The sequence below is a fragment of the Megascapheus bottae genome, chromosome 31 (genome assembly GCF_031878675.1).
Source record: "Megascapheus bottae isolate mThoBot1 chromosome 31, mThoBot2.hap1, whole genome shotgun sequence".
Classification (NCBI taxonomy): Eukaryota; Metazoa; Chordata; class Mammalia; order Rodentia; family Geomyidae; genus Megascapheus; species Megascapheus bottae.
Window position 1 is genome coordinate 2404989 of NC_143539.1, and position 27450 is coordinate 2432438.

The following is a 27450-nucleotide window of genomic DNA, read 5'->3' on the forward strand; positions in this document are numbered from 1 at the left end:
CGCTGCCCACAATGTGGTCATGAAGGAATGGCCTGCCACACGAGTCAGCTACCATCAGCTGATGAAGAGCAAGCTGTCTTCTACACCTGTGGCAAATGCAAGTTTCAGGAACAGGAAGACTGTTGATCTGTTTTCCTGCATCAGTCAACAGCATCACCCTCCTCCTCCTCCTCCTCAGAAGGTGAAGGGTGTTATTTTCAGGTCCTCATCCCCCTCTTTGGTTGCAGTGCTTTGCTCACAGAGAAGTGTTTTGATCATCATGTGGATACTCCCATGGTTCCCCCCCCAAAGGAATCTTATCCCTAATTGATTTTATTAAAATTGTATTTGTCTATTATTATATATATATATATATATTATTTAGGGAAATAACTGGGAGACTTTCCCCACAATATGTGATCTACTTTTGTTTTTCCTTTGCTTTTGCAAAAGTTTTTTATTATTATTATTGACAAAAGTTAACTCTAAAAATGTACACGATCCAATTTTCTACAGTAAAGTAGTCCCCTGGGAGAGGTGATGGCGCTTGCTGAGGCGCTGTGGCAAGGCTTCTCCCGTGAGGATCCTAGTTCCGGGCCGATCGCCCCTGCACGCCCTCTCCGGACTCAACCCCTCCTCCACGTTACGGGGAGGCGGCCGTCGTTCAGAAGGGCGGTTGCTAGGCAACGCCGGTTGCTAGGCAACGCCGGGCACCAGCGCCATCTTTGAGTAGGGCAGCGCGTTGCTAGGCAACGACGTCGTACGGGTGTCGCCCTGGCCCGGCGCCTTTTCTTTTCTTTCTTATTCTGAGAGGTAAATCATAACACCCTGCAGGCACCGCCTGGGCGCCGCCACGCCTCGTTAAATGAATGAAGTCGAACCCTGTGTGGTCTTGGGGGGGGGCGGGAGTAACTACGACGCTTCCGCCCTGGCAGACGCCATCTTTGTTACGGGCATCGCGACTTCCGGCCGGGGCGGCAGAGACCCCGGCCAGGCGGTGAATGGAGGAGAAGGCGGGAATTTAGCTCTCGTCCCCCTCGCGCGCCCTCTCGCCCTCTGGCGGCTCGGGATGGCGGGCGGATTGCCCGGGATTCCCGGCTTGCTCCCCGCGGAGCGCTGAGCACCTCCCGGGGACCCCGAGTCGGGTGGCGGCCCTCGGGATGGCCGAGGAGGAGCCGGGGGCCACCGTGCATCTGCTCTGCCTCGCGGCCTCCAGCGGGGTCCCCCTGTTCTGCAGGAGCAGTCGTGGCGGCGCCCCCGCCCGTCAGCAGGTGGGGGGACTCTGGACCCTGGACCTGGAGAGGCCTCGGGCTTCCTGGACGGCGGGTGTCCTGGGCTGGGGAGGGGCACCTGGCTGTCCCGAGGGGGGCGTGGGGAGCGTGGGGCCCCTGCCTAATGCCGCCCCTTCTCCAGCTTCCCTTCTCTGTCATCGGCTCCCTCAATGGAGTGCACATGTTTGGCCAGAATTTGGAGGTGCAGCTGAGCTCGGCAAGGACTGAGGACACGACGGTGGTGTGGAGAAGCTTCCATGACAGGTCCCTGGCTAAAAAGAAAAAGTGGGCTGTGGACAAGGCCTGGGGGATAGCCCTTGTGGACGTTGATCTCAGCATCTTCTTTCCGGTTGTCTAGTCGGCCTTGGGGTCTTTGATAAAGGAGTCCCTGGCTCTGATCCCTGACCTTTCTCTGGGAAAGAGGCAGGTGGAGCTGAGGGAGGAGGTACCTGATGGAAGGTGATTGTGTTACTCCTGTCACTGCTTCCCAGACCTGGCCTCACTGCTTCGTCTCCTCTCCGGTTTCTGCAGTATCACCCTCATCGCCCTGTCGTCCGAGGAGGACTCCGCAGAGCTGAGGCTGGAGAGACTGCTCCACATGGTATTTGGAGCCATGGTAAGACTCACCAGATGTCTACAATGTTCCTAAATTCACAGATCTGACCTCTTAGCTTCTTCCTCTTTCAGACCCAGGAGTCCAGACTTCCAGCATTCTCCCCCCTCTGTCGTAGGTACAAAACCCCTGTCCTTTCTCCCAATACCCAAATGCTCAGTCCCAAATGATCCATCATCTCTATAAAACCACTTGTGAGCCAGGCACTCATGGCTCACATCTGTAATCCTACCTACTCAGGAGGCTGAGATCTGAGGATTGAATTGTCACTCTCAGGCAGGAAAGTCCATTAGACTTTTTTTTTTTTCCTTTGGTCAGTCCTGGGACATGAACAGGGCCTGAGCACCCGTGTTCGATTCCTCGGTACCAAATACATAGAAAAAGCCAGAAGGAAAAGACTTATCAAAGGCCAAAGGTCCCACTCTCCTTTCTGTGAAGTTGTTTTTTTTTTGTTTGTTTGGTTTTTTTTTTTTTTGCCAGTCCTGGGCTTAAGCTCAGGGCCTGAGCACTATCCTTGGATTTTTCTCAAGGCTAGAACTCTACCACTTGGGCCTCAGCACCACTTCTGGCTTTTTTTAAGTATGTCGTATCAAGGAATCGAACCTGAGTCTTCGTGCATGCTAGGCAAGCACTCTACCATTAGGCCAAACTCCCAGCCTTCTGTGCAGTTTTGGTTTTTTTTTTTTTTGCCAGTCCTGGGCTTGAGCTCAGGGTCTGAGCACTGTCCTTGGATTTTCTCAAGGCTAGAGCTCTACCACTTGAGCCTCAGCACCACTTCTGGCTTTTTTCTATGTATGTGGTACCGAGGAATCGAACCCGGGTCTTCATGCATGCTAGGCAAGCACTTTAACCACTAGGCCAAACTCCCGGCCCCGCAGTTTTTTTTTTGGGGGGGGGGTCCCCCACCTCGCAGTTATTGAGCTTGAACTCAGGGCCTGGGCTTTGCTCCTGGGCCTCTCTGGGCTCAAGGCTAGTGCTCTATCACTTGAGAAACAGCACCATTTCTGGCTTTTTCTGTGTATATGGTACTGAGGAATTGAACTCAGGGCTTCATGCATGCTAGGCAAGCACTCTATCAGTAGGCCACATTTCCATCACCATCCTGTATAATTCTTGTAGGTTCTTTTTGTGGGACTTGAAGAACTTACCAACATTCGAAATGTAGAAAGACTGAAGAAGGAATTAAGGGTGAGCCTAAAAGATGGGATAATGGAATACATTGACACGTCTGGGAACTATAACTCCCAGAAGCCCCTGGAGTAGCATAACCCGTGGTTTTCAGGGGCAACTTGGTTGCCTGACTAGATACGGCCTGACTTTTTCTGGTGGAAGCACATCTAGAGATGACCCAAGTCCTAGACTCCTCCTTTCTTCCTCTGACAGGCCAGTTATCACCTCATTGACAGTTTTCTGGGAGATTCTGAGCTGATCGGGGATCTGACTCAGTGTGTGGACTGTGTGATTCCTCCAGAGGGGTCCCTCCTGCAGGTATTGGAGTGGTTGTGGAAATCTTTCCCTATGGCTTTGGCTCAGTCCTCTTCCTCTTTCCCTTTGCTAGACCCCACATGACCCCAAAAGAATCCTCTCTAACAAAAGCTACCCTGTGTATCTGTCCCCTGGTCACAGACTTCTGTGGCTGCCATTTCCCACAGAACAAGCTCTCAGCTCTGAGACTTTGGGTTTCAGGGCCTGACATTCCCAAACTATCTTCTTACCCTGCCTCATGGGTTCCACAAAGCACAACTTTCCTGCTTTCCAACTTGGAACATGCCCTATCTACCTAAAATACTCCTACATTCACCCACCGTGACCAGCAGTGTGAGTCTACATCTTGGCTTGCCTTCTTTGGGCTTTAGTGGATTGGAAGCTGGGGCTACTTGACAAGTTGCAGTCATCAATAACCTGTAGCTGCTGATTAGTTTGGTTTGCATGGGTCAGCCAGCTAGTTAATTCAGCTTCACAATGAAGAAAATCGGGGCCTGTGACACCAAATGACAGTGAAGGAGCACAAACTCAGGGAGGCTGGCTGCCCAGCCAGCCCCTGACTGTCCATAGGTCTTGGTCCCCTCCTTGCCCACCTGCCTTCCTGGTCCAGCCCAGCCCACTGACTCGAGTCTGCCTTGCTCACTCAGGAAGCACTCTCCGGGTTCGCTGAGGCCACAGGCACAGCCTTCGTCAGTTTGGTGGTGTCCGGCCGGATGGTGGCAGCGACAGAGAGCTGGTGGCGGCTGGGGACCCCTGAGTCTGTGCTGCTCCCCTGGCTAGTAGGGTCCCTGCCACCACAGGCTGCTCGCGACTACCCGGTGTACCTGCCCCACGGGAGCCCCACGGTAAGGGGCGAGGCCCGTGCTGAGGGCTTAGAAGGGTAAGTTCCAGGAGGTGGAGCCTGCAATGCCAATGGGCCGAGTGTGGTCAGCCCTGCCTGTGCCCCGCCTCAGGTCCCGCACCGGCTCCTGACCCTCACACTGCTCCCGGGCTTGGAGCTGTGTCTGCTCTGCGGGCCACAACCGTCCCTCAGCCGGCTGGACACACAGGTGAACCTTGCGTCCCGCCTCTTAGGACTCACACGACCTGGACCCATGATCCGCCCTCTGCTTCTCCTCCCCGTCCCTTCCCTGAGGACACGCCCACTGTGGGATGTGCTCCAATCACCTTCGCCCTGGCTCGCTCAGCTTCCGCCCAGCGTCCCTCCAGGCCCCGCCCCTCCCTCCCATTGGCTCGAGGGCCCGTCCGCTGGCCACGCCCCAGAGGTCACGCCCCCCGCCGCGCCCCCTGCAGCTACTGGAGCGCTGGTGGCAGCCGCTGCTGGACCCCCTGCGGGCCTGCCTGCCCCTGGGCCCGCGGGCTCTCCCGGACGGCTTCCCGCTGCACACAGACATTCTGGGGTAGGGCTCCGTGAGAGGAGGGATGGGCTGGTGGGCTTCATCCTCATTTTCCTGGCTGTGACCCCTCCCCCTTTCCCACAGACTACTGCTCCTCCACCTGGAACTGAAACGTTGTCTTTTCACCGTGGAGCCCCTGGGGGATAAAGGTAAGGGAGGGCTGGAGCCCCGAGGGCTGGGGGCCGGGCCGGCCCTCCATCACCTCGGCTTCTCCTTTATTCCAGAGCCTTCGGCCGAGCAGCGCCGGCGCCTCCTCCGGAACTTCTACACCCTGGTGACCACCACACATTTCCCAGCAGGTCAGCAGTGCCGGCTCAGGCAGGACTGCTGAGGGCTAGGTCCCTCAGGTGGGAGCAAGAGAAGGGGTAGGGACAGGAGCAGAAGCCAGCACCAGCTGGCATAGCTCTTTGCCCACAGTCTAGGGCAGGAGAACCCTACAGACTATGTGGGGATAGAAAAATTGTCATTCCACAGCTGTTGTTTGGTGAGGAAGCCTAGATTTTTTTTTTTTTTTTTACTTTGTTTTTTGCCAGTTCAGGAGCTTGAACAGGGGCCTGGGCACTGTCTCTGGTACTGAGGAATGGAACCCAGGGCTTTATGCATGCTAGGCAAGCCCTATACCACTAGGCCACATTCCCAGCCCAGGGCCCAGATTGTTGCATGTTTTAGTCAAGGGCTCTTCTGCTTGAGCCACACCTCCTGTCCAGGTTGTCATAGATTCCACAAGCACTGAGGAAGCCAGCCACCAGGAAGGTGCCCCACTCAGGTGAAGAGCAGGATGCGCATGCTCACTAGTGGGGTAGTGTAGGTGGGTCCCTTGGGAATATTATGCCTGCACCTGAGTCACAGGTGCACGTGGGGTTGGGGTTTGTGCTCTGTGACAGTCAGGTCTGCAGGAAAACAAGGACCAGGCTGGGCAGGAAGAGGCTTCCTGGTCACTGATAGGCAAACACAACTTAGGTAGTGATGGCTTCCATTCTGTGTCCTCTCCTCAGAATCAGGGCCACCAGAGAAGGCAGAGGATGTGGTCCACCGGGCCCAGCTGCCCAGGGCCTGCTACCTGGTGCTGGGGCCAGGCAGCGGGTGGCAACTGGTGGCTCTTCAGCTTGGGATGCGGCTGCTGCTGCTGCTGCTGTCCCCTCAGAGTCCCACCCATGGGCTGCGAAGCCTGGCCACCAACACACTGCATGCCCTCACCCCACTCCTTTGACATGGTTTGGGTGGGTGACTGACACACAGCTGGAGCTAGTAGCATCTCTCTGTTTATTCACTCACAATAATACACGGCCCCTGGACAAGGAGGGGGTAGGAGGGGGCTACAATAGGGTGGAGGAGAGGAGGTGGTACCCACTTCCCTGGCCTCTCTCCCCTCTGTGCTTGGGGGGGAAAAGGGAGGGAGGGGGCTCCCCCTGGCCCCCCAGAATGTAAACAGCAGCAGATGAACAAAAATAAAAATACAAAAGGCCGGAGGAAGTTCCCAGGCATCCCCCCAACCCTGGGGTCTTCCCTGTCACCAGTGGAGGTCCCTTTGCTGCCCCATCCACCGAAGCTGCCTCAGTCCTAGGGGCTGCCTTGTGCCAGCCACATCTCCAGGGTAGATCCAGGGCTCAGAACTGCTGGGCCAGTAGCTCACAAAGGTGGCGGGAGACGGGCTCCTTGCTGGTACGCAGGGTCAACCGGTACATCTGGGGAGGTCATAGTGTGGGGAGGTTAGAGGGGGGCTTGGCTGCCATATGGGAGGGGCACGCCGCTGGATGGAGACAGAAAGGTGAGGTAAGCCCAGAAGTGAAGAATGGAAGACAAGGGGCAGGGAGTTTGGCCTAGTAGTAGAGTGATTGCCTAGCATGCACAAAGACCGGGGTTCCATTCCTCGGTAGGACATATGGACAGTGCTCAGGCCCTGAGCTCAAGCCCAGGACTGGCAAAAAAAAAAAAAAAAGAAAAGGAAGACAAGAGGTGGGAAGGATGCGGGAGAGGAGACTAGAGGCTGGGACAGGGCAATCTGGAGTTCTCCCTTCCACCAGCCTTAGCCGCACTCACCTGTGCCTGGGCATTGGGCTCCAGCCGGAGCAGGCAGCCCACCTGGAGGGCTTTCGTCTGAATGATTCCAGCCCCCACGAAGTTCTCAGGATTGGGGTCCACATTGTCCAGGAGGGCAGAGCCAAACCCCAGGAGCTGGTGTGGGGAAGAGCACCAAAGGACACCAGAGTTCTCTACGTTTCCCCCAGTGGCGTCCCAGGCCAAGCCCCTGCTTTAGAGGGCCCCCACCCTTCAAACATGCCTCTCACCTTGGCCTTCGTCACCTCCGCATCCATGGGGTGGTTGGCTTTGAAGATTTTCTGCGCTTCTTGCAGAGGGCTGAGGGGTGGGGAAGGCTCCGGTCAGAGCCGCCCCGCCCCGCCCCGTGGCCCCGCCCCCGCCCCGTGGCCCCGCCCCTCACAGGCTCAGCTGCTTCCAGCGCTGGAAGAAGTCCTGGGCCGCCATCTCTGTAGGCTGGAAGAACTTGTTGATGGTCACCGGGAGCTTGAGGGTGAGGGACTGGGTCGCACCCCCGTACCTGGTCGGGGAGAGCCAGCTCCGTCAGGCCCCGCCCTTCTCCCAGAAGCCCCACCCACCCGTGCTTCCCCGCCCCCTCACCGGAAGCGCACGGAGAGCAGGGGCGGCGTCAGGAAGTCCCTCAGACACTCGATGTTGAGCACCTGCTGCACCTGGGCCCCGCCGTCCACCTGGGCGGCCACCCGCTTGGTCTGCACAGCCAGCTGTACCGCCGTGGTCAAGGAAGCGGGCACTCTTGGCTGTGAACTCTTGGTCTCCTGGCAGCCCTGCTCCGCTGGAGACCCCGGGCCCACCCGGCTGCGTGCGTCCTCCTGCCTGCTACAGCGGGGTCACGGGAGGGTGACCGCGCAGCAGTCTCCGGAGCAGACGCGTGTGACATGTCCTCAGGCAACCCTGAAGCTGCCCAGCACAAGAGCTCTCCGTGGCACGTTGAGTGGCCAGAGACTGGGACCAGTGAGCATGACCACCATCTCCATCGGCCCCTGCCTTCATGTCCACAGCCATGGTGGCAGGTCTGTGATCCCAGACAGGGAGGGGAAGGTGGAGGCAGGACAGAATATTCTAGGCCAGCTTGGGCCCCGCAGGGCAAGACCTGACTCAGTCCAAACCACACAGGGAACCCCCGCCCCCCACCCCAAACCACAGGGAGTGAATGAAACCAAGAACAGGCCCCCACAGAGCCACTCTCACTTCACAGATGTGGAAGGGGGAGGAGGGCTGACTGTCAGTCAGCACAATGGAACCTGGGTCAGCAAGGCTGGCAAAGGGCAGGGGAGGGGCTGAGCTGCCGCTAGTTCTGAGAGGATATGAGCCTGGAGGTCTCCCGGGTGGACGACAGTAGGCGAGAAGTTCTGGAACTGCACGGAGGTCTTGTTGCCATAGAAGAGATACATGCGGCCTGGGGGTGGGGGAACAAGGCTGCATCCATGGTCCTCTGACCCGCACCCCCATCCCTCCAGCCCCCTCCCCACAGGTCACCGAGACGCACCCAGGTTCTGCCGGAACTCTGACTTGACTCCGATCTGCAGTAGCTGGTTCTCAAAGAGAACTCCATTGTTCTTGCACACAAACCTGGGTGGGAGAAAGAAGGTAGGATGGTAAGATGGCAGGAAGCAGCCTGTTGAGGCCCTGCCTGGGGCCTTCCAGCTGTCTCCTTCCTCTCACCCCTCTTCTCTCCCAGGACCTACTTGTTCAGCAGTTCATCGGCTTCTGGGATGGGAGGGCCAATGTCTTCAGGACCTGGACTGGGGGAGGGGAAAGGCGTGAGATAGGGAGGTGTGGGGGAGCTAGAGATGACCCCAGAATAGGATAGGTCCCCAGAATCCACAAATCCAGACTCCCCAGGAACCTCAGAGAACAGAATCAGACTGACAGTCGCCATTGTCAGTGGGACTAGGACCCACCGGGGGACACAAGAGGCTGCCCCCCACCTCCTGAGGCCACCCCTTACTCAGCAGTTGGAGCTGGATCAGCCAGCAAAGCCATGGGGCTCTCAGGGGCAGGCGGCTCCAGCTCGCTGGGCCATCCAATCCCAGAGCAGACAGAGAAGACAGGCGTGGCAGGCAGCCAATCCCAGAGAGCAGCAAGAGGACCGAAGACAGAGAGACAGAGAGGGAGGAGGGAAGGAGAGAAGGAAGAGCAGGCTGAGAAACAGTCAGGTCAGGTGAAAGGACAAAAAAGACAACAGAGGGTGGCTAGGGCTGCAGTCTTGAGTGGCCAGAGGGACGCAGCAGGCAGGACTGGCAAAGATGGCAGGGGCAGGGAGAGAGAAGCAGGCTGAGGGGGATGGGGAGGACCTGAGTGGAAAAGGGGGTAGAGGTTGAGAACTGGGGTGCTCTAGGGCAGTACCTGAGGAAGGCCTCCTCAGGGGTGGGTCCCAGGCTGGGCGGGGCAGCCGGGCCATCAGAGAAGACATCCACCAGGAGGCTCCCGGCTGCCGTGGGAGCTGGGGGTGCTGCTGGGGGAGGGGCTGCCCGCAGCCCCAGGAGGTCAGCGGAGGGCGAAGGTGTGGACTGCAGAAGTTGGGGGTGACGGTGAGACTGGGCAGCGGGCAGTGGGCCCAGCCCCCAGGACCCACCAGGACTCACCACGGTGCTGGGGGTGGGCTCCACGCCCCCATTGATGTCACTGCCGCTGGGGTCCCTGCGGCCATCGTCCAGGGCGCTGGCGGCCCCGGGCCCCTTCTTGCGTTTCAGCTTGGCCAGGATGGAGGACTCGCGCTCCGGGAAGGGTGGCATTTCCTCCAGCACGGTGGCCTGCGGGGTGGAGGGAGCTGGTCACGGGGTGACCCTTCGGGTTAGGAGGGGAGGAGGGTCCTGTGGCCGGGGGCACAGGGCTCTGACCAGGACGTCGGTGCTGGCCACGGAGCTGAGGGTGAGGTACTCGACTGCGCGCTGCTGCAGCTCCACGTCGGCGTTGCGCAGCTGGGAGCCGGCCCGCAGCACGCCCTGGATGGTGGCCTTGGTCTCCGGGAAGAGGTTGATGAACTTGATGTACGTGGACAGCAGCAGGGCTCGCGTGGCCACGCTGCACAGGTGGAACTTGGAGTGCAGCAGGGAGAACTGCACTGGGGGGCTGTGGGGGGCAGGCAGGAGTGAGGGGCTGCCCTGGGTGGAGACCCCCCCCCAGGCCCTCAGGATCACGGGCTGGCTTGAGGGGTGGGCAGTCTCACAGGCCCAGGGCTCTGTGTCAGGAATCTGGGTTGTCTCTCACCCAGAGGATTTCTTGGAACCCCCAGTATTCTCGGCCTGAGCACTGGGAGTTCCCCCAAACCCCCAGAAGTACAGGTACTAGTAGCCTCACCTGGAACGGGGGTCCCCAGCAATCAGGTTCCCAAACTCCCCGAGGATGTAGCCGCCGACCTTGACCATATTCTCATGGCAGGCTGGGGCCTGGAGGGCCTGGGAGGAGGGCGGGGAGAGGACAGGAAGGAAAGGCCCGATGGCCTCTGCTCCGGGCATGCTCGACATGTGCCGGCTGGAACCTCCGCGGGGATGCAGGTGGGGAGACGCCAGCCCAGAAGTCACACAGACAGAGTATTCCCATCCTGGGCAGGGGGCGTGAGAATCTACCAGGCCCGGGGGTCTTGCTCGGGGTACTGACCTCAAACACCGTCTTGGCGGCATAGCCCTGAACGTCATCGCGGTTGGTGACAATCTGCAGCACACGGTACCACACCTCTTCACTCACGTAGTCCCCGGCGATGCGGATGAGGTTGAGGATGGTGTCCACGTACCAGCTGTAGTCCACGGCGTACTTCTCGGCCAGAATGGCCACCTTCAGGACCTGGGCAGGGAGGGCCACCAGGCACGTCGTATGTGGGCGTGCGTGCGTGCGCGTGCGTGTGCGTGAGGCATCCCCCTGGACCTGGGCTCGATGCTGCCCCCAGGTAGATACCCAGCACACTCCGCCTCAGCCCCCCCCTCCCCCAGCCCCAGCCCCCGACTCACGATCTCCTCACGGATGGCGTAGTCTGCTGTCTCCAGATAGCGCAGCATTTCGGACACAATCTGTTTGGCGTTGCTGCGGTCACACATGGCGTAGAGGAGATCGGCCGCCCGCTGCCGCACGCTGACATCCCGCTCGCTCTGAGGGGGGAGAGCAGGGCCCAGGCTGGGTTCCGGGCTGGCCGGGCCCTGGCCTCTGGGCCCGGGGCGCCCTGAGTAGGCAGGAGAGGTGGCCAGAGCCCCACCTTGAGTGCACTGATGACAGTGTCGATGTGGGTCTTGACGGCCTCGTGGGAGAACTCGGAGCTGGCCAGCGTGCACATGCTCTCCAGCGCCAGGTAGCGCAGGTTCGTCTCCCGGTGCTGCAGGAACTGGCCCAGCTGGTTGCAAGCCCGCACCAGAAGGTTGGGCTCGCTGCAGGCAGGGGCAAGAGCGACAGGGAGATGAGGACGAACCTGAGCTGACCCCATCCCACTGCTCTGGAGGGGTCCAGGCCTCAACTTCCCCACCCTGCCCACCTGGCCCTGGCCTTCCTCAGGACCTGGACATCTGGGTCCAGATAAAGGTGTGCAGCAGTCCTGCCCCAGGAAGGCTCACAGCACCAGCTTTCTGGGGTCACGTTTTATCGTGCCCCGCTGTCCCTCCTCCATTAGGTCCACAGCTCCAGGCCCCGCCTCGTCCCTCAGCCCAGCCTCCCGGCCCAGAGGCACCTGTCGTAGTGGATGATCAGGCTGATGGTCTCGAGCAGGATGGCGTTCTTGGCATTGGAGTGCTGCACCTTCTTGGACTTGGGTGGCTCTTGGGCCTTGTTGAGCACGGTCTCCAGACACTCCACCAGCCGCCCCTTCACTGCGGCGTCCTCTGCGGAAGCAGAAGGCAGGCCCGGCTGAGCGCCCCCCAGTGGCACCACAGAAGCCAGTGGGGCCAGCCAGAGCCCAAGTCAACCCCCATCACTGTGCCAAGTGTGATCACAGGCACAGAACAGCCACTGTCCCCAGATCTACAGGGGACCTGGGGCAGAGGAGAGAGCTGGGCGCCAGTGGCGGGAAGCTGGTCCCTTACCCGGCGGCGGGTAGCACTGGAGAAGCCGCAGCAGCTTCACCGAGAGCCAGGGCGCGGGGACGAAGTAGTAGGTGTAGTCCTGGAGGTCGGTGGAGGCTGAGGAGACGATCTGCAGGGCAGGCGAGGAAGGCGAGCGTGAGCAGGGCAGGCGGGGGGGGGTTTTGCTGGTTTCATGTGGCAGCCTGGGCTGGGCCACTGTGTCGCTGACCCTGGGCTGTGTGTCCTGGCCACACCACCCTGGACTGTCTTTTGGCACTCCTCCCCCCCCAGAGGCCACCATGGGGAGGAGGTAGGTGGGACCCGGTGGAAGGCCCCAGGGCAGGAAAGCTTCTACCCAATGGAGAAACCCACTCCCCTCCTTTCTGGCAACAGGAGGGGTTGGACTTGCGAGTGCTCCACCACTGAGCTGCAGCCAGCCCTCTTGTGCACTGGTCATTTTCGAGGTAGAATCTTGCTTTATGCCCACGCCAACATGGTCCGTGATCCTCCTGATCTGTGCTGGGTCACATGACCAGGTCCCCGGTGCTGCCTGCACAGCCTGGCGTGTTCTCAGCATAGGAGCGAAGGTGGTGAGAGGCACAGGACGCAGTGAAAAGAGACTTACAAAAATGAGTCACAAGGGCCGGGAGTTTGGCCTAGTGGTTAAAGTGCTTGCCTAGCATGCACGAAGACCCGGGTTCGATTCCTCGGTACCACATACATAGAAAAAAGCCGGAAGTGGTGCTGAGGCTCAAGTGGTAGAGCTCTAGCCTTGAGAAAGTCCAAGAACAGTGCTCAGGCCCTGAGCTCAAGCCCAGGACTGGCAAAAAAAAAAAAAAAAAAAAAAAAGAGTCACAAAAGGCCTGGCCAGAGTGGGCATCTGAGGGCAGCTCTCACTTTGAGTAACTGGCTTTTGACCCCCCAGCCAGTGCTGTGAGGCAGCCTTGGCATCCGTCCTCTCCGTGGACCACACTGGTTCCCGAGCCCAGAGAGGTCAGGCCACTCGCCTGGAGTAACACGGCCAGCGAGTGGTGACCCTGGATGGGCCAGGCCCAGAGCCTGCTCGGAGGCACAGAGAGGAGTCCTGGGGCACAAGGAGCCTGGGACACCCCCCACACACCCCACTGACACAGGGGCCACACACACCCGGCTCAGGCGAGACACAGCCAGCGAGATGCAGGTCTTGAAGTCATCTGGGTTCTTCTTGCACAGACAGGTGATGAGGCTGACAGCGGCCGTGACCACGCCCTGCAGGGGCGAGGGGGGGGGTTAGAGGTGGAATGGGGAGGCTACAGAGCCCGGGTCCTGGGGGCCCCTGGTATTTGGGGGAGGAGCTGTGGGGCCCAGGGGCCAAGGAATGATGGGATGGACCAATGGTGGTGGCCTCTGGCTGGGGAAGGAAGAGCTGGAAGCGTCTGTGCACTGGGCATCAGAAAACGGCAGGGATTTTCTGTGGTCCGGGTCAGGGACGGGGTGGGCATCACTAGACAGGATCCCAGGGGGCTGCGGGGCTGGAAGCAGTGTTTCCGGATAGCTGGGTAGGTCGGGCACAGCAGGGACCCAGCTGAGGGTCCGGCAGAGGTGGGCCAGGACGGAGGAGCTCAGGTCCCCTCACCATGTGCTGGTCGTTGAGCAGGTGCACCACGCGTGCCGTCCACTCGCCCATGGGCACCAGATCCGGGGAGGCCTTGTACAGCCGCAGCAGGCACAGGGCCGCACTCTGCTTCACGCTGTCCATGCTGTCCCTGCGGGGCCACGGGAGGTGGGGGGACAAGACGTCAGAATAACCCGGCCCCGCACACCCCCATCCTCTCTTCAGGTCTGGAGGTCAGAGAACAACGTCCAGTCTCCATGCCATTGCTTACTCACTGGGCATCCAAGCACGCCATGGCGCCAGCATTGCCACTGGGCACGGCAGCCGGCACACAGGTACAAATGCCCGCTGGGGGGGGGGCGGGGGCTATCCCATCAGAACTAACTCAGAGACTTTCAGACAGGGTGGAGTGGCCGACGATCCTAGCTACTTCAGAAGCAGAGACAGGGGATGATGACTCAGTGCCAGCCTGGGCATCAAAATTCAAGAGCTGTGCGCCAGTGGCTCACGCCTGTAATTCCAGGATTGCAGTTAGAAGCCAGCCCAAACAGGAAAGCCCGTGAAACTCTTATTTCCAATTAACTGACACGAAGCTGGAAGTGGTGCTTGGCTCAAGTGGTGGTAGAGTGCTAGCCCTGAGTACGGGAGGCCCAGGCCCTGAGTTCAAGCCCTAGGACTGGCACACTGACACGCGCACACACACACAGGCCACAAGATTCCATCTTCACCAGCAGCTGGACACGGGTGTACACCTGCCATCCCAGCCACCGGAACAGGCTTCATGCGGAGAGCAGCTAATGCGGAGACCAGCTGGAGCACAAAAGGAGACCCTTACAAAAAGGAGCTGGGGTGGTGGCTCAACGCAAGGGCACCTGCCTACCTAGAACAACACCCTGAGTTCAGGCCCCCGTTCTGCAAAGCAAAACCATGATCAAGTGAGAAACCCCAGGGTGCCTGGGAAGGGAGGGCACACCAGGGTGAAAGCCCTTTGTGTGGTTCTGGGCAGGGGCCCCTGGCAAGCGGTGTGGGGACCAGGCGGGTCACCGGGAGACACCACCAATGCTGAGGTCTCCAGCGCTGCCAGGGCTCCATGGCCCGTCCATGTCGGCTCCGGTCTCTCACGTGCCTGGCCTCCTGTCCCTGATTTCCGAGTGACTTACCCAGCCACCAGGATGCGGGGGATGTCGGCGGCAAAGGCCTCGCCCATCTCCCGGCTGCCCACGTTGGCGATGCAGTGCAGGGCCAGGCACATGAAGGTGGGGTTGCGGCTGGCCAGGTCATTCTTGATGGCGTTGTTGATGAGCCGGATCAGCTCCGAGTTTGAGTTCACCAGCACAGAGATGAACAAGTAACCCTGGGAGGGGAAGAAGGTGATGGCTGCCAGCCTTGGGCCAAGTGACCGTTCATCCCACCTTCAGCCCACGAGTGCAGACCCCGGCCTCCAAGCACCAGGTGAGACTCACGATCTGCTTCTCCGTGTACTTATTGGAGCTGAGCAGGTTAACAGCCTCCATGTGTCCAAAGTCAATGTCATGGCCCAGCAGGAAGATGAAGAGCAGTTTGCACACGTACTTTTTCTTACTGTAGCCGTCCAGGGCCTTGTCCCCTGCAGGGGTGGGGTGGGGGTGCAGAGTGAGGAAGCAGACCCAGGAGCCCCGCCCCCACCCAGGCCGGCTCAGCCCCGCCTACCTTTGAACTTGGAGCGGATATTGGCCAGTTCCTTGTTGATCCTCTTGATCTCCGCCTCTTTGCTCTTACCTGGTTGGGGGAGGGGAGGAGAGGACACGCTTAGCTACCTGCTCTCCCTCTCGGTGAGGATGAGTGGCTGACAGCCTTGGGAGCCCCCCCGAGACGCCCCAGCCTGCCCAGCGAGGCCCAAGCAGGCCATAGTAAGGACTGAGGACTGAGCAAAATGTGGCTGGCGAGCTGGGGCTGAGCCATGCCCCCCCTGGACCCATCCCCACACCACAGCGAGACCTTGGCACACTGCCCAAACACCTGCCTGGGCCCGTCCATGGGCCCCCGGGTCCCAGCGGCCTTTCTAAGACTGGGTGGACTGGATGGTGCCTGGCTGACCTCTCACAGCCTTGTCCTGGGGCCATCACCCTCACCACACCCTACCCATCTGGCCCAACCTCAGCGAGTAACCCCAAGCATACCAAGGGTCCAAGCCCAGGCCCCTGGGAGAGACCTCTATACCCACTGCTGGGCCACAGCCTCCTCCTGCCCCACACACTTCAAAGCCCAATCCACACTGCCACACTTATCTCCAGAAACACACCCCAGGGACTCCCGGAAGAGCTGGAGGGAAGAGACCAGCCCAGGTCCACATCCTGGCACCCACACCGCTCAGGGCCTAGTCCTCCTGGGAGGTTTGGATGCATTCAATGAATGAAGGAGGGAATAAACAAGGGATCACATGGCATCATCCTCTAGGGAAGGTTCCTGAAAGCCCCTCTGTGGACACGATCTGTGCCCAGAGAGCCAGTGGGCACACTCACTGCTTAACGAGGTGGGCAGCACGGGAGATATGGCTGCTCCACAGCGAGGTGGGCTTTGAGCGCAGTGGATTAAGAAGTGGACAGGAATGTGAGAGGCGAGTGCAGTCGTTCGTGCCTGTACCCCGAGCCACTCCGGAGATGGCTCAAGGTTCAAGGCCAGGCAACAAGGTAGTGAGACCCCCGTCTACGGAAAAAGCTGTGTGGAGACCTTGTCATTTCAGCTACAGGGGAAGAGGAGGATGGAGGGTCCAGGCTGGTCCAGACAAAAAGTAAAAGCTCTAGCCTTGAGAAAGTCCAAGGACAGCGCTCAGGCCCTGAGCTCAAGCCCAGGACTGGCAAAATAAAATAAAAAAAAAAGTAAAGCCAGTGCCCGGTGATCCTGCCTGTAATCCTGGCTATGCAGGTGGCTGAGATTTGACGATTGTGCTTCCAAGCCAGCCAGGGCAGAAAAGTCTATGAGACTCTGATCTCCAATGAAGCACCAAAAAGTTGGAAGTAGGGGTGTAGCTCAAGTGGTAAAGGGCCAGCCTGGAGTGGAAAAGCTACAGGACAGTGGTCAAATCCTGAGATCAAGCCCCAAGTCCTAGGCCAAAAAATCACGAAGGGTCAGGGGTGTGGCTCACATGGCAGAGGGCTTTCCACAGGGGTCCATCTGCATTACTGCCAGAAAAAAAAGGGAAAACAAGGGGCCTTGGGAATGGGGGGGGGAGACTGGCACTCAGAACAGGGTCAATCGAGGGCAGAGTGCCAGGCCCCTGGGCGCAGTCCACGAGGCCAGAACTGCATCACACGCAGTACGGGGCATCCGATACCCATGATTTATTAATTACCTGTCTCCCGGGCCAGGCCCAGGCAGAGTGACCCAGAAGCTCCCGATCTGGGTGAACCAGCTCCCGAGATGCACCTCAGGCTCCTGGCCTAACACACGGGCGTGCACACAGGGAGCCTGTGTGACCACGGGCAGCAAAGAGGGGCCTGCAGGGCTCAGCCCCAAGTGGCCAGCCAGAGGCGGAGCTGAGCCAAGGCACAGGCTGAGGGTGGACAGCGGTGACCACTGTGGCTTTCACAGATAGACGCCCCTCACTCAGGAAGGTGAATGTTTTTATGGAAACTGCCATTAAAGCTTTAAGGAGAGTCAAGTGGTAGCACAGCCCTGGAATCTCGGTGTTCTGGCGGTGGATGCTGGGAGACTGAAAGCTCCAAGGCTGGCCTGGGCTACAGGGCAAGGCCCTGTCTCAAAAAGGGAAACAAACGAGGCCTTAGTGCTCACGCCTCTGACTCCAACGATGCAGAACATGGGGGTCTGAGGATCATGGTTCGAGGCCAGCCCAGGCAGAAAAGTCTATAAGACAGGATTCCCCAACCAGGTACCAGTGGCTCACACCTGTAATCCTAGCTACTCGGGAGGCTGAGATCTGAGGATCGCCGTTCAAAGCCAGCCTGGGCACAAAAACCATGAGGCTCTTTTCTCCAATGCACCACCAGAAAACTAGAAGTAGCGCTGTGGTTCGAGTGGCTAAGAGCTAGCGACAGTGCCTAGGCCTAGAGTTCAAACCCCACGACCAAAAAAAAGAAAAAAAGACTCAGGTGGTGGTGAGTTCAAGCCCTGGTGTCAGCAGATATGCACTCATCATGGACACACACTTACCTCCAGGGGCTCAGGCTGTCACGGTGTAGGTGGATAGTAGAATGCTAGCCTGGTAGACACAAGGCCTGGGTTCTATCACCAGCATCAGAAAAATAAACATTGCTGAGCTGGGAGTTTGGCCTAGTGGTAGAGTCCTTGCCTAGCATGCAGGAAGGCCTGGGTTCGATTCCTCACTACCACATACATAGAAAAAAGCCAGGGGCCGGGAGTTTGGCCTAGTGGTTAAAGGAAAAAAGCCGGAAGTGGTGCTGAGGCTCAAGTGGTAAAGCTCTAGCCTTGAGAAAGTTCAAGGACAGTGCTCAGGCCCTGAGCCCAAGCCCAGGACTGGAAAAAAAAGAAAGAAAGAAAGAAAGAAAGAAAGAAAGAAAGAAAGAAAGAAAGAAAGAAGGAAGGAAGGAAGGAAGGAAGGAAGGAAAGAAAGAAAGGAAGAAAGGAAGAAAGAAAAGAAAAAGCCAGAAGTGGTGCTGAGGCTCAAGTGGTAGAGCTCTAGCCTTGAGAAAGTTCAAGGACAGTGCTCAGGCCCTGAGCTCAAGCCCAGGATGGCAAAAAAAAAAAAAGAAAGAAAGAAAGAAAGAAAAGAAAAAAGCCAGAAGTGGTGCTGAGGCTCAAGTGGTAGAGCTCTAGCCCTGAGAAAACCCAAGGACAGTGCTCAGGCCCTGAGCTCAAGCCCAGGACTGGCAAAAATGAATAAATAAAATAAACATTGCTTATGTTGTAATTAGAGTGTTTGATACACTTTTGATAGTCTTTACACTGTGTGTGTGTGTGTGTGTGTGTGCATGTTTGTTGTGTGCATGCTGATTCTGGAGCCTGAACTCAGGGACTGACTGGGTGCCGTCTCAGCTTCTTCAATCAGGGCCGGAGCGCCACTGTTGGAGCCACAGCTCTTCTCCTGGCTTTGGGTGTTGAACTGGAGATAAGACTCATGACGGTTCAGACCAAGATCCTCAGATCGCAGCCCAGGATCACAGGCCTGCGCCACCAGCCCTCTGCTAATACGCAATTGTTTTGTTTTACCGGGCCTGGGGCTTGAACTCAGGGCCTGGACACTGTCCCTGAGCTTCTTTGTTCTCCAAGCTTACACTCTACCACGAGTCCCAGCACCACGTGCAGCTTTTTCTGTGTATGCGGTAGAGGAATTGAGCCCAGGGCTTCCCACCTGCTAGGCCAGCCCTCGACCACTGGGCTACATTCCCAGCCACTCTGCTAATAATCTTTAACGTGAAAAGTCACATGTTCCAAGGGAACACTTTAGCTCTTCTCAGAAGCCACAGATTGGTTCAAAGACCCCCAAAACGTCTGCATGTCAAAATCCAAGACCAGTCACCGACAAAAGAATCTGCACAGACCCCGCAGGCTTCAACTCCAGCTACGGAATTCCCCTGGCCCAGGCCGGTCGGCTGCGGCAACGCGCCGTTAAGAGAGAGAGAGACCGCCATGACAGTGGGATGTGATTTGGGTATTTCTGGTGTGCAGCTGGCTGCATTCACAGATGGGCGCATCAAGAATAGGAGGAGTACCAGCTATATTTGATTGTGTGCGTGTCACGTTTTTCTTTTCTTTTTTCGTGGGGGGAAGAGGGGGCAGTCCTAGGGCTAAAGTCAGGGCCTGGGGCCCTGTTTCTGAGCTTCTTTTGCTCAAGGCTGGCACCACAGTGCCAGTTTCGGCCTTTTCGGGGTATGGGGTACTGAGGAATTGAACCCAGGGCTTCGTGCATGCGAGGCAAGGGCTCCGCCACTAAGCCACATTCCCCACGAAAAGTCATCTATTTCTTTAACTCATCTTTCTTTAGCCTGTCCACATCTAGTTCACAATCTTCTCAAAAAAAACACAAAAAAACAATAGAGCCGGGCGCAGTGGCTCACGCCTGTCATCCTAGCTACTCAGGAGGCTGAGATCTAAGGACCATGGTTCAAAGCCAGCCCCGGCACTAAAGACCAAGAGACTCTTATCTCCAATTAACCACCAGAAAACTGGAAGTGGCGCTGTGGCTCACGGGGTAGGGCGTAGCCTTGAGCTAAAGAGCTCAGGGATGGGCCCAGGCCGAGTTTAAGCCCCACAAGTGACAAATAATAAATAAATAAATAGGGGCCTAGAGTGTGGCCTAGTCGTAGAGTCCTTGCCTACCATGCACAAAGACTTAAGTTCGATTCCTCGGTACCACATACATAGAAAAAGCCAGACGTGGTGCTGAGGCTCAAGGGGTAGAGCTCTAGCCTTGAGAAAGTCCAAGGACAGTGCTCAGCCCTGAGCTCAAGCCCAGGACTGGGAAAAACAAAACCAAAAAACCTGAGAGGGAAAACTCAGGCACAGCTGGCAGAAGGGAGGGCAGGGGAGGGAAGGAGGGAAGGAGGGAGGGAGGGAGGGAGGGAGGAGGGCGAAGGTGGGGCTTAGCACATGTCTATATTCAAGTAGCACAGCTATGGAGGTGACACACCAAGAAAGGGCGGTTACGGCCAGCGGGCTGGTGACAAGGCCTGGCCAGCACTCAGGGCCAGCCGGCAGCAGAGAGCCTGCCATCACACGGCAGGCACACATTCCTTCCTGCATCCTTCTGGTGTCACTAAGGGAGGTCGTGACCTCGCTAGCCTGCCGCATGGCCCACCGGCTGTCTTAGGTCTCGTGCTTCCGCCCAGGGTGGCCGGAGCCTGGCTTTGTGCCGACTCCTGCGCCGCTGGGATGACAGGCTATGCCACAGGCCCCCGCGTGTATGCTGAGATGGATCTTGGCTAACACGTTGCCTGGGGTGGTCTTGAACTTTGATGTTGCCCATCTCCACCTCTCGAGTAGCTGGCATTACCAGTATGTGCTCCATGACGTTTACAAAGGGACTTTGGATGAGCCAGGAAAGGAGCTGCATTCTGCTGTTCTTGGGGAGCCCCTGGACAGGGGTGGGGGAGCTCAGAGGCACACAGCTCTCTAGACTGAAGATCAGAAGATGAGGCCGATGTGGGCCTCGGGGTAGGAGAAGAACATGTGCAAAGGCCCGGGGGCAGCGTGGAGGCTGGGACGTGAAGAGGTCAGGAAGCACATACTGTGTGTGCATCAAAGCCATGGCTGGCCAGGATGCGGGGCGGGGGGGGCGTGGTGAGCCTCCGGAAATCCTCTCAGGTTGGGGCGGCAACACCGATGGTCCTGTGGGAAGGCAGCCACCACCTTGCTACAGGCCAGGGAAGGCTCCTGGCGCCAGGGTCTGCGGTGTGTCGTCCATTACCGTCACGGGCATCTGGACAAACCAGGGCTCTGCCCTGGAGGGAGCCAGGAAGGAGGCAGAGGCCGCCATGGCCTCACACCTTGAACCCGCCTCATGACAGCCTTCCCTTGTGTGGGGGGCCTGGCCCCCTGCCCCAGCCCCATGCCTGGGGTCCCCCGAAAGTGCTCATCTATAATCCCAGCGATCTGTGAGGAGGAGGCAGGCAGATCACAGCTTGAGGCTGCCCCGAGGGTGCAGGGGAGGTTTGGGATGTGGCTAGAGGGGGAGGGCAGGGGGAGGGGAGGGCAGGGGAGGGCCAGGCTCCACTCTGCTCTTCCAGTGCAGAACTAGGCTGGAGGGCCTGGGGGAGTCGGTCATCTTTCTCCTCTCACCATAGAGGTCAGAGGTCAGAGGTCATCCCTGACTCCCAGTCCTGGGTCTCCCAGCTGTCCCTCAGTGGTGGGAAGCCCTGTCCTCTTCCCCTGTGGCTGTGGCTGGTACCAGCTCACCCTGCTCCCCCTCCAGCCCCCCTACACTCCAAGTACAATGCAGCCCCAGGGCCTTTGCACAGCCTCCATCACTCCAATACCATCTTTTCAGGGAGAGATTGCCTGTGCGGCCAACACGAGGGCCCTGCCCTCCTCTTCTCCTCACCCCGGTGGGAGGCATGGCACACGGCAGGGTCATCCACAATGAAGATGGGTTCATTCACTCACTCGTTCATTCATTCAACAGACATCTCCAGAGACTCGGGCAGGGACAAGCTGCAGGGATTCCGGGAGACAGCAGGAGTTAATGGATCCTGACTGGGGTTCCTCACCTGCTCAGCAAATGCTCATCTGTGACTCTGCCACCATGCTGGAGGCCTAGATAGCAGGCAGCCCCTGTTGGGCCCTGCTGGATAACGGAGGACCTCACCCTCTTATCAGACCCCGCCCTTCCTCCAGGCCTGTGTTCTCCCCGCTGAGCCCCTGGCACCACCTCCAGCCCCATCCCAGCTCACATTGCTCCCTCTGCACCAACCACAGGCTGGCCTCAGGACCTTTGCACCAGCCAGGGCTCAGCCTCATAGCTCTTCTGCACTGCCCTGGGCCTCACTCACGCCAGTCTCTGGTGAAGCAAGCAGGCAGAGCCCAGACTCTTAACATCAAACCTATCCACTAACCTATCCACTGTGGAAAAACAACAACTGGGGTACAACTCATATGCACCACATCCTTGTAAACGGCAGTGTTCACGTAGCACAAGCCTGTAATCCAAGCTGCTTGAGAGGTGGAGAATGCAGGGCCAGAGTTCAAGGCCAGCTAGGAGAAAATGTAACCTAGGAGATTCCATCTCAAACACCAGCCGGGCGTGGTGACACACACCTGTCAGCGCAGCTAACAGGAAACACTGCCGGGCACAGTGGCCAGGGCTGCTTGGTCCCAAGGCCGCGAAGCACAAGCAGACCCCTGCTCAGAAGGAGGATCAAGGTTCAAAGCCAGCCCGAGCTTAAGTCAAGGCCAATGAGCTACCAGAAAACCGGAAGTAGTGCTGTGGCTCAAAGCAGCAGAACGCTAACCTTGAGCAAAACTGCTCAGGCCAGGCCCCAGACCCCGAGTTCAAGTCCCATCAACAACAACAACACAACAAAATCGGGGCAGGCTGGTGCAATGCCAGGGGCTCAGGAGGCCGAGACCCGGGAGGTTACAACGCAAACTTAGCCTAGGCAGAAAAGTCCTCAAGATCCATCTCCAACAAAGCAGCACGAAGATGGCTGGAAACGTGGCTCAGGTGGCAAGCAGACCAGGCAAGTGTGAGGGGGGCCCTGAGTTCAAACCTAGTAGTAGACGAAGGAAGGGGGGAGGGGGGAGGGGAGGAGAAGGGGGGGAGGGAGGAGAAAAGGAAGAAAGGGAGCCAGAGGCATTGCTCAGGTGGTGAAGCAGCTGCCTGGCAGGAGCTGCGTGAGGAGCAGAGTTCGATCCCGGGCACCGAGTCCCGCCTACAACCCAGCCCGAAGCAAAGTCTTTGTACATTCCGTGTTGCGCAAGCCTTGCCGCTAACTAATCCCAGGGCCGTTTCTTCACCCCAAAAAGAAAGCCTGGACTCGAGAGCAGCGGCCCTGAGTCCCCGCCCGCCTCCGCCGGGCTCGGCCCCCCCTGGCCCCCGGACTCTGGGACCGGCCGGCTCAGCGCATTCCACTGCACGGAGTCATGCACGGCCCGGCCATCGGGCTTCTCGGGAACTTGGCAAACTGCGGTCAAGCCACGCGGGGTGCCTGCCGGGCAGACGCTAGACCAGCCACACTCCCCTCACCCCCTTTCTTGACGGTCATGGGGCTTGAACTCAGGGCTAGCGCTCTACCACTGGAGCCCCAGCGCCACTTGATTTTCTGGTGGCTCCTGGGAGGTAAGAGTCCCAAGGCCAGCGGGTGTGGTGGCTCACGCCTGCCACCCTAGCTACCCCGTGGCCAAGATCTGAGGACCAAGGGTCAAAGCCAGCCCCGGCACTAAAAACCAGGAGACTCTCATCTCCAGTTAACCACTAGAAAACCAGAAGTGGCGCTGTGGCTCCAGGGGTAGGGTGGTGGCCTGGAGCTGGAGAGCTCAGGGACAGCGCCCAGCCCAGAGTTCAAGTCCCACAACCAACCAAAAAAAAAAAAAAGAGTCTCAAGGCCTTCCATGCCCAGGCTGGCTTTGAACCGTGGTCCTCAGATCTCAGCCTCTTGAGTAGCTGGGACCACAGGTGTGAGCCGCCACCAGGCCCCCTGGCCTTTTATCACGCACGCTGTCTCTCACGTCTGCCAGCCTCCGATGATGACCTTTCTACCACTGCCTGCTGGATAGCTGGGATGACAAATGCACTGAGGCTCGAACGCAGGGCCTCGTGCTCGCTGGGCAGGAACTCTACCACTGAGCCACACCCTTTTCAAAGCCGAATAATATTCTGCGGTAAAGATGGGCTGCACTGTGTCCTTCTACCCATGTCCTGCTACAGTCCCTCTGTCATGGCTGTGGAGTCGCGTCCGTGAAGACAGCTGCCACCTGCAGGCAACGCCACAAAGACATCTACTCTGTCACTGTGTGCCCAGTGCCAACCTCAGGCCTGAAACACACTCACTGGGGGCGTCGCAAGGCCTGGCCCTCTGGCCTCGGCCAGTGCTAAACCCTCCTCAGCGCCTCCAGGCTGAGTCTCCCCTCCGCCCTCTGGGGCTCTGCCGGGACACTTCTGTTTTCTCTTTCCTCTACAACAGATTCCTCATTCATGAGGGATTGAAAAGCGGGGTGTCTGTAATCCCAGCCTATCGGGAGGCTGGGATCTGAGGATCGCAGTTCAAAGCCAACCCAGGCAGAAAAGGGCAATAAACGTCCTCTCTGAAATAATCCGCAAAATGCCAGACTGGCGGCGTGGCACAAGTGGTAGAGCAGAGGTCAGGAGCTAAAAAGCCCAGTGAGAACACAATCCAGGTACTGGCACTGATTTAAAACAAAACAAAACAAAAAGCCATCTGGCAGCAGCCCCCTGGAATCCACACTGCCACCATCCACCATTCTTCTGATTTGGTTCTCAGCTGTCACGCCAGATTATTTTAGTGTATCCCCTTTTTTTTGCAGGGGGAGGGGTGGAAAGTCTCACTCTATAGTTGTCCAGATTGGCCTTGAACTTTTCATCCTCCTGCTCTGCCTCCGCAGCTCTGAGATCACAGGAATGCACCAGTGAGCCCAGCTGCAGAAGGATTATTTTAGAACATCAATAGGCCACATATCTCCATGTCCCATGGCTGTGGATTCACTCAGAGAAAGGCCCACAAAGCCCAGACCCTCTCTCAAGAGCCTTGGCCTTTTGTCTCCTTGTCACCCCATAATCCCTGCCCAGGATCCAACCAACATGGGTCTCCTCCTCTTATCTGAACTCACCCCAGCATGCTACAACCTCAGGACCTTTGAATGTGCCAATTCCCTGCCTCGATCTACCTAGTTCTCTTAAAATCCACAAGGCTTGCTCTCTCGTGTTTTTGTTCAAGATGGGCATTTTTCTTCATTTTTCCTGTTTTTCCTTTCCTGTGTGAGCTGGCACTGGGGCTTGAACTCAGGGCCTGGCAAGCTTGTCTCTTGGGTTTTCTAGTCAAGGTTGAAGCTTTATCATTCCTGGCTTTTTCCTGGTTGAAAAATAAGACTCTTATGGACTTTCCTGCCCAGGCTGGCCTTGAACCACAATTCTCAGAGGTCAATCTCCCCAAGAGCTAGGCTTGCCTACCACTGGCTCTCCCTCCTTTTCATCTTCTGCACATGGAGGCCTCTGCTAGGCACCCTCTCAATCCTGGCTCTTCTTTTCTCTGTTCTTCTTTTCTCTTCCCAGCACTAGCCATTGTGACAGTGTATCATTTACTGCTTTTCCCATATTACTTTTTTCTTTTTTTTGGTCAGTCCTGGGCTTGAGCTCAGGGCCTGAGCACTGTCCTTGGACTTTCTCGAGGCTAGAGCTCTACCACTTGAGCCTCAGCACCACTTCTGCCTTTTTTCTATGTCTGTGGTACTGAGGAATCGAACCTGGGTCTTCATGCATGCTAGGCAAGCACTTTAACCACTAGGCCAAACTCCCGGCTCCCCATGTTACTTTCTAGCTTTTGTGAACAAGCATTTTTTTTTTTTTTTGTAGTGCAAGGAATGGAACCCAGGGTCCTGTGCCTTTGGATGTGGGCACGTTCTCTGTCACACAGATTCATTTTTTTGGCCAGTCCTGGGGCATGACCTCAGGGCCTGAGCACTGTTCTTGGGCTTTCTCAGGCTAGAGCCTTACTACCTGAGGCACAACACTTCCAGGTTTTTTGTGTGTGTGTCTGCGGTGCCAAGGAATGGAATCCAGGTCTCCGTGCATGCTAGGCAAGGCCTCTACCACTGGGCCACACTCCCGGCCCACAGATTCTTAGACCCAACAGCAGGTACACCCGTGGTTACACCCGTGGTTACCAATATCTGTCACCAAGTGTGGTGGCTCAGGGCCGCAATCCTAGCTACTTGGAAGGTAACGACTGAAGCCAGTGTCAGATCATCTCACCCACTGGCTGGGTGCAGGGACGAGCAGAAGGCACAGGGAAGACTCCAGCCAAGACCAGCCTGGAACGCAAAACCCCAGCTCGCTGAACACCTACTGTGCGCCGATTCTCCCCACATTCAAGGTCACCCGGCCCGGGATGCAGCGCCTGGGTGCACGGCCAGGTCTGGCCGACCCTCAGCGGCTGCAGCCTCGAGGGCTCGTGGCGCCTTCCAGCCCCGCCGGCCGCTCCCAGGACTTGAGAGCTGACTCGCCGCCAGCCCTCCCATCACCCACTGTCACCACAACCCTTCCCGGCCGTGGTCAAACAAGGAAGGGCTCGGACCCCGGCCCAGACCTTCTGGGTCAGGCCTTCCCCGATGCCTGGCTTGAGCGCCCTCTCGGGTACAGCCCTCATGCCCTGACCCCCGGAGGTCTCACCCCCTCCCCGGAGGCGCCCTGTTCTATACTAATGGCCTCTCCGTTCAGGGGCCCCTGCGGCTGGGGGCCCAGTGCAGCCCCTTCCCCAGGGTCCCCACGTCCCCTAGGGATCCCTGCTCCTCGAGCCCCTTTATCCCTCACAGGTGTCCCCCGTCGCTCCTCCGCGTCCCATGTCGGCTCCCCAGGCCCCTGGACTTGCCACCACTCCATGCCCCAGGCGCCGGGAGCCTGGGTGACCTCCGCAGCCCCTGTCGCTCGCGGACACCTCCTCCGGAAGGCCCTCCGGTCTTTCCCCCGGGCCTCGCGGGTTCCACTCCCTCCGGGTCCCCGCAGCCCTCCTCCCACTCCATCACCCCCCGGGGTACCCCCACCGAGCACCCCCTCCTCTTCCTATCCACACCGGGGATCCGCCGCTGTCCTGCCCGCCCCCCCCCCGCCGTTCCACCGCTCCCGGGGGCGCCTGGGGCCCCTCCCCGCCGGGGGACACCCCGTGACAGCCCTCGCCCCGCACTCCTCCCAGCCGGGAGCCGCTCCCGGGGCCGCAAGGACTCCCGGCCCCGGGCCCCGCCGTGACCCCCGGGCCCCTCCGCGCCTCCTCCCCCGCGTCTCCGCCGCGCCCCCGGCCGCGAGCTCACAGTTCCGGATGTCGGAGATGAACACCGCGAGCCCCCGCATCCCATCGCCCTTGGACACGGCCGGCATGATGGCGGTGGTGTCGGCTCCGGGCCTGGCCGGACGGGGCGCAGCGCGGCGGGGGCTGGCAGGCGGGACCGGGCGGAAAGGACCCCAGGCAGCGCCGCGGAGCCGGCCGTGGGGGAGGGCGGGCGGGCGGGCGGGCTGGCGGGCTGGCAGGCCGTGGCTCCGCCCCTAGCCCCGCCCCTCCGCTCCGCCGTCCGCGGCTCGGAGCTGTCCATTGGTGGAGAGCACTGCCACTCCGACTCCGACTCGCCCCCTACTCTCTCTCTCATTGGCCCCAAGATAAAGACAAACTGCGACGATTGGTCCAGTATCCTGCTATTTCCGTTCGGCAGCGGAGTTCGATTACGCACCGTAGGACCGCCTACTCCGCGAGACAGAGTCCAACTGTGATTGGATCTCAACCCCTGGCTCCAAGGAGGGAGGGAGGGAGGGACGTGCAGGAAGGCGCGGGGGAGGGGAAACCAGACGGAGGGGGCGGGACTTGAGTTGAACGGAGCCAATAGTCAGATAGATAGCCCCCGCAGACGTCGCGGATTGGTCAGGCCTGTCCTACTTCCGCCCTCGATTGGGCGG

The 27450-nt window shown here is 58.7% G+C and overlaps 2 protein-coding genes and 2 long non-coding RNA genes across 5 annotated transcripts; 3 read left to right on the forward strand and 1 right to left on the reverse strand.

The window, feature by feature from the left end:
- The first annotated feature begins 895 nt into the window (after window positions 1–895).
- On the forward strand, window positions 896–5955 carry Fuz (fuzzy planar cell polarity protein). Its single transcript, XM_090322406.1, has 11 exons — window positions 896–1250; window positions 1393–1514; window positions 1782–1866; window positions 2983–3051; window positions 3247–3351; window positions 3996–4193; window positions 4302–4397; window positions 4642–4748; window positions 4830–4894; window positions 4970–5044; window positions 5741–5955. Exons 1-11 carry the CDS (start codon window positions 1140–1142, stop codon window positions 5953–5955), a joined length of 1248 nt encoding a protein of 415 aa, XP_090178532.1. The 5' UTR covers window positions 896–1139.
- Window positions 5956–5985: 30 nt separating this feature from the next.
- Window positions 5986–26998, reverse strand: Ap2a1 (adaptor related protein complex 2 subunit alpha 1). Of its 2 annotated transcripts, XM_090322486.1 has the most exons (24): window positions 26814–26998; window positions 15072–15140; window positions 14846–14988; window positions 14543–14736; window positions 13404–13533; window positions 12935–13036; window positions 11810–11918; window positions 11458–11608; window positions 10993–11161; window positions 10751–10888; window positions 10404–10586; window positions 10104–10201; window positions 9644–9875; window positions 9389–9556; window positions 9150–9313; window positions 8752–8817; window positions 8489–8545; window positions 8290–8372; window positions 8110–8199; window positions 7383–7506; window positions 7186–7302; window positions 7034–7103; window positions 6786–6920; window positions 5986–6430 (listed from the first exon to the last, which is right to left on the reverse strand). In XM_090322486.1, exons 1-24 carry the CDS (start codon window positions 26878–26880, stop codon window positions 6353–6355), a joined length of 2937 nt encoding a protein of 978 aa, XP_090178612.1. In that variant the 5' UTR covers window positions 26881–26998; the 3' UTR covers window positions 5986–6352. The 2 variants fall into 2 exon arrangements, with proteins under 2 accessions (XP_090178612.1, XP_090178613.1); XM_090322487.1 differs by lacking the exon at window positions 8752–8817.
- Window positions 11980–14269, forward strand: LOC150043521 (uncharacterized). The gene is made up of 3 exons (XR_016533412.1): window positions 11980–12252; window positions 13608–13717; window positions 14090–14269. It is a non-coding gene; the product is annotated as an uncharacterized LOC150043521 (long non-coding RNA).
- Window positions 14730–19059, forward strand: LOC150043522 (uncharacterized). The gene is made up of 2 exons (XR_016533411.1): window positions 14730–14834; window positions 18375–19059. It is a non-coding gene; the product is annotated as an uncharacterized LOC150043522 (long non-coding RNA).
- Window positions 26999–27450: the final 452 nt, after the last annotated feature.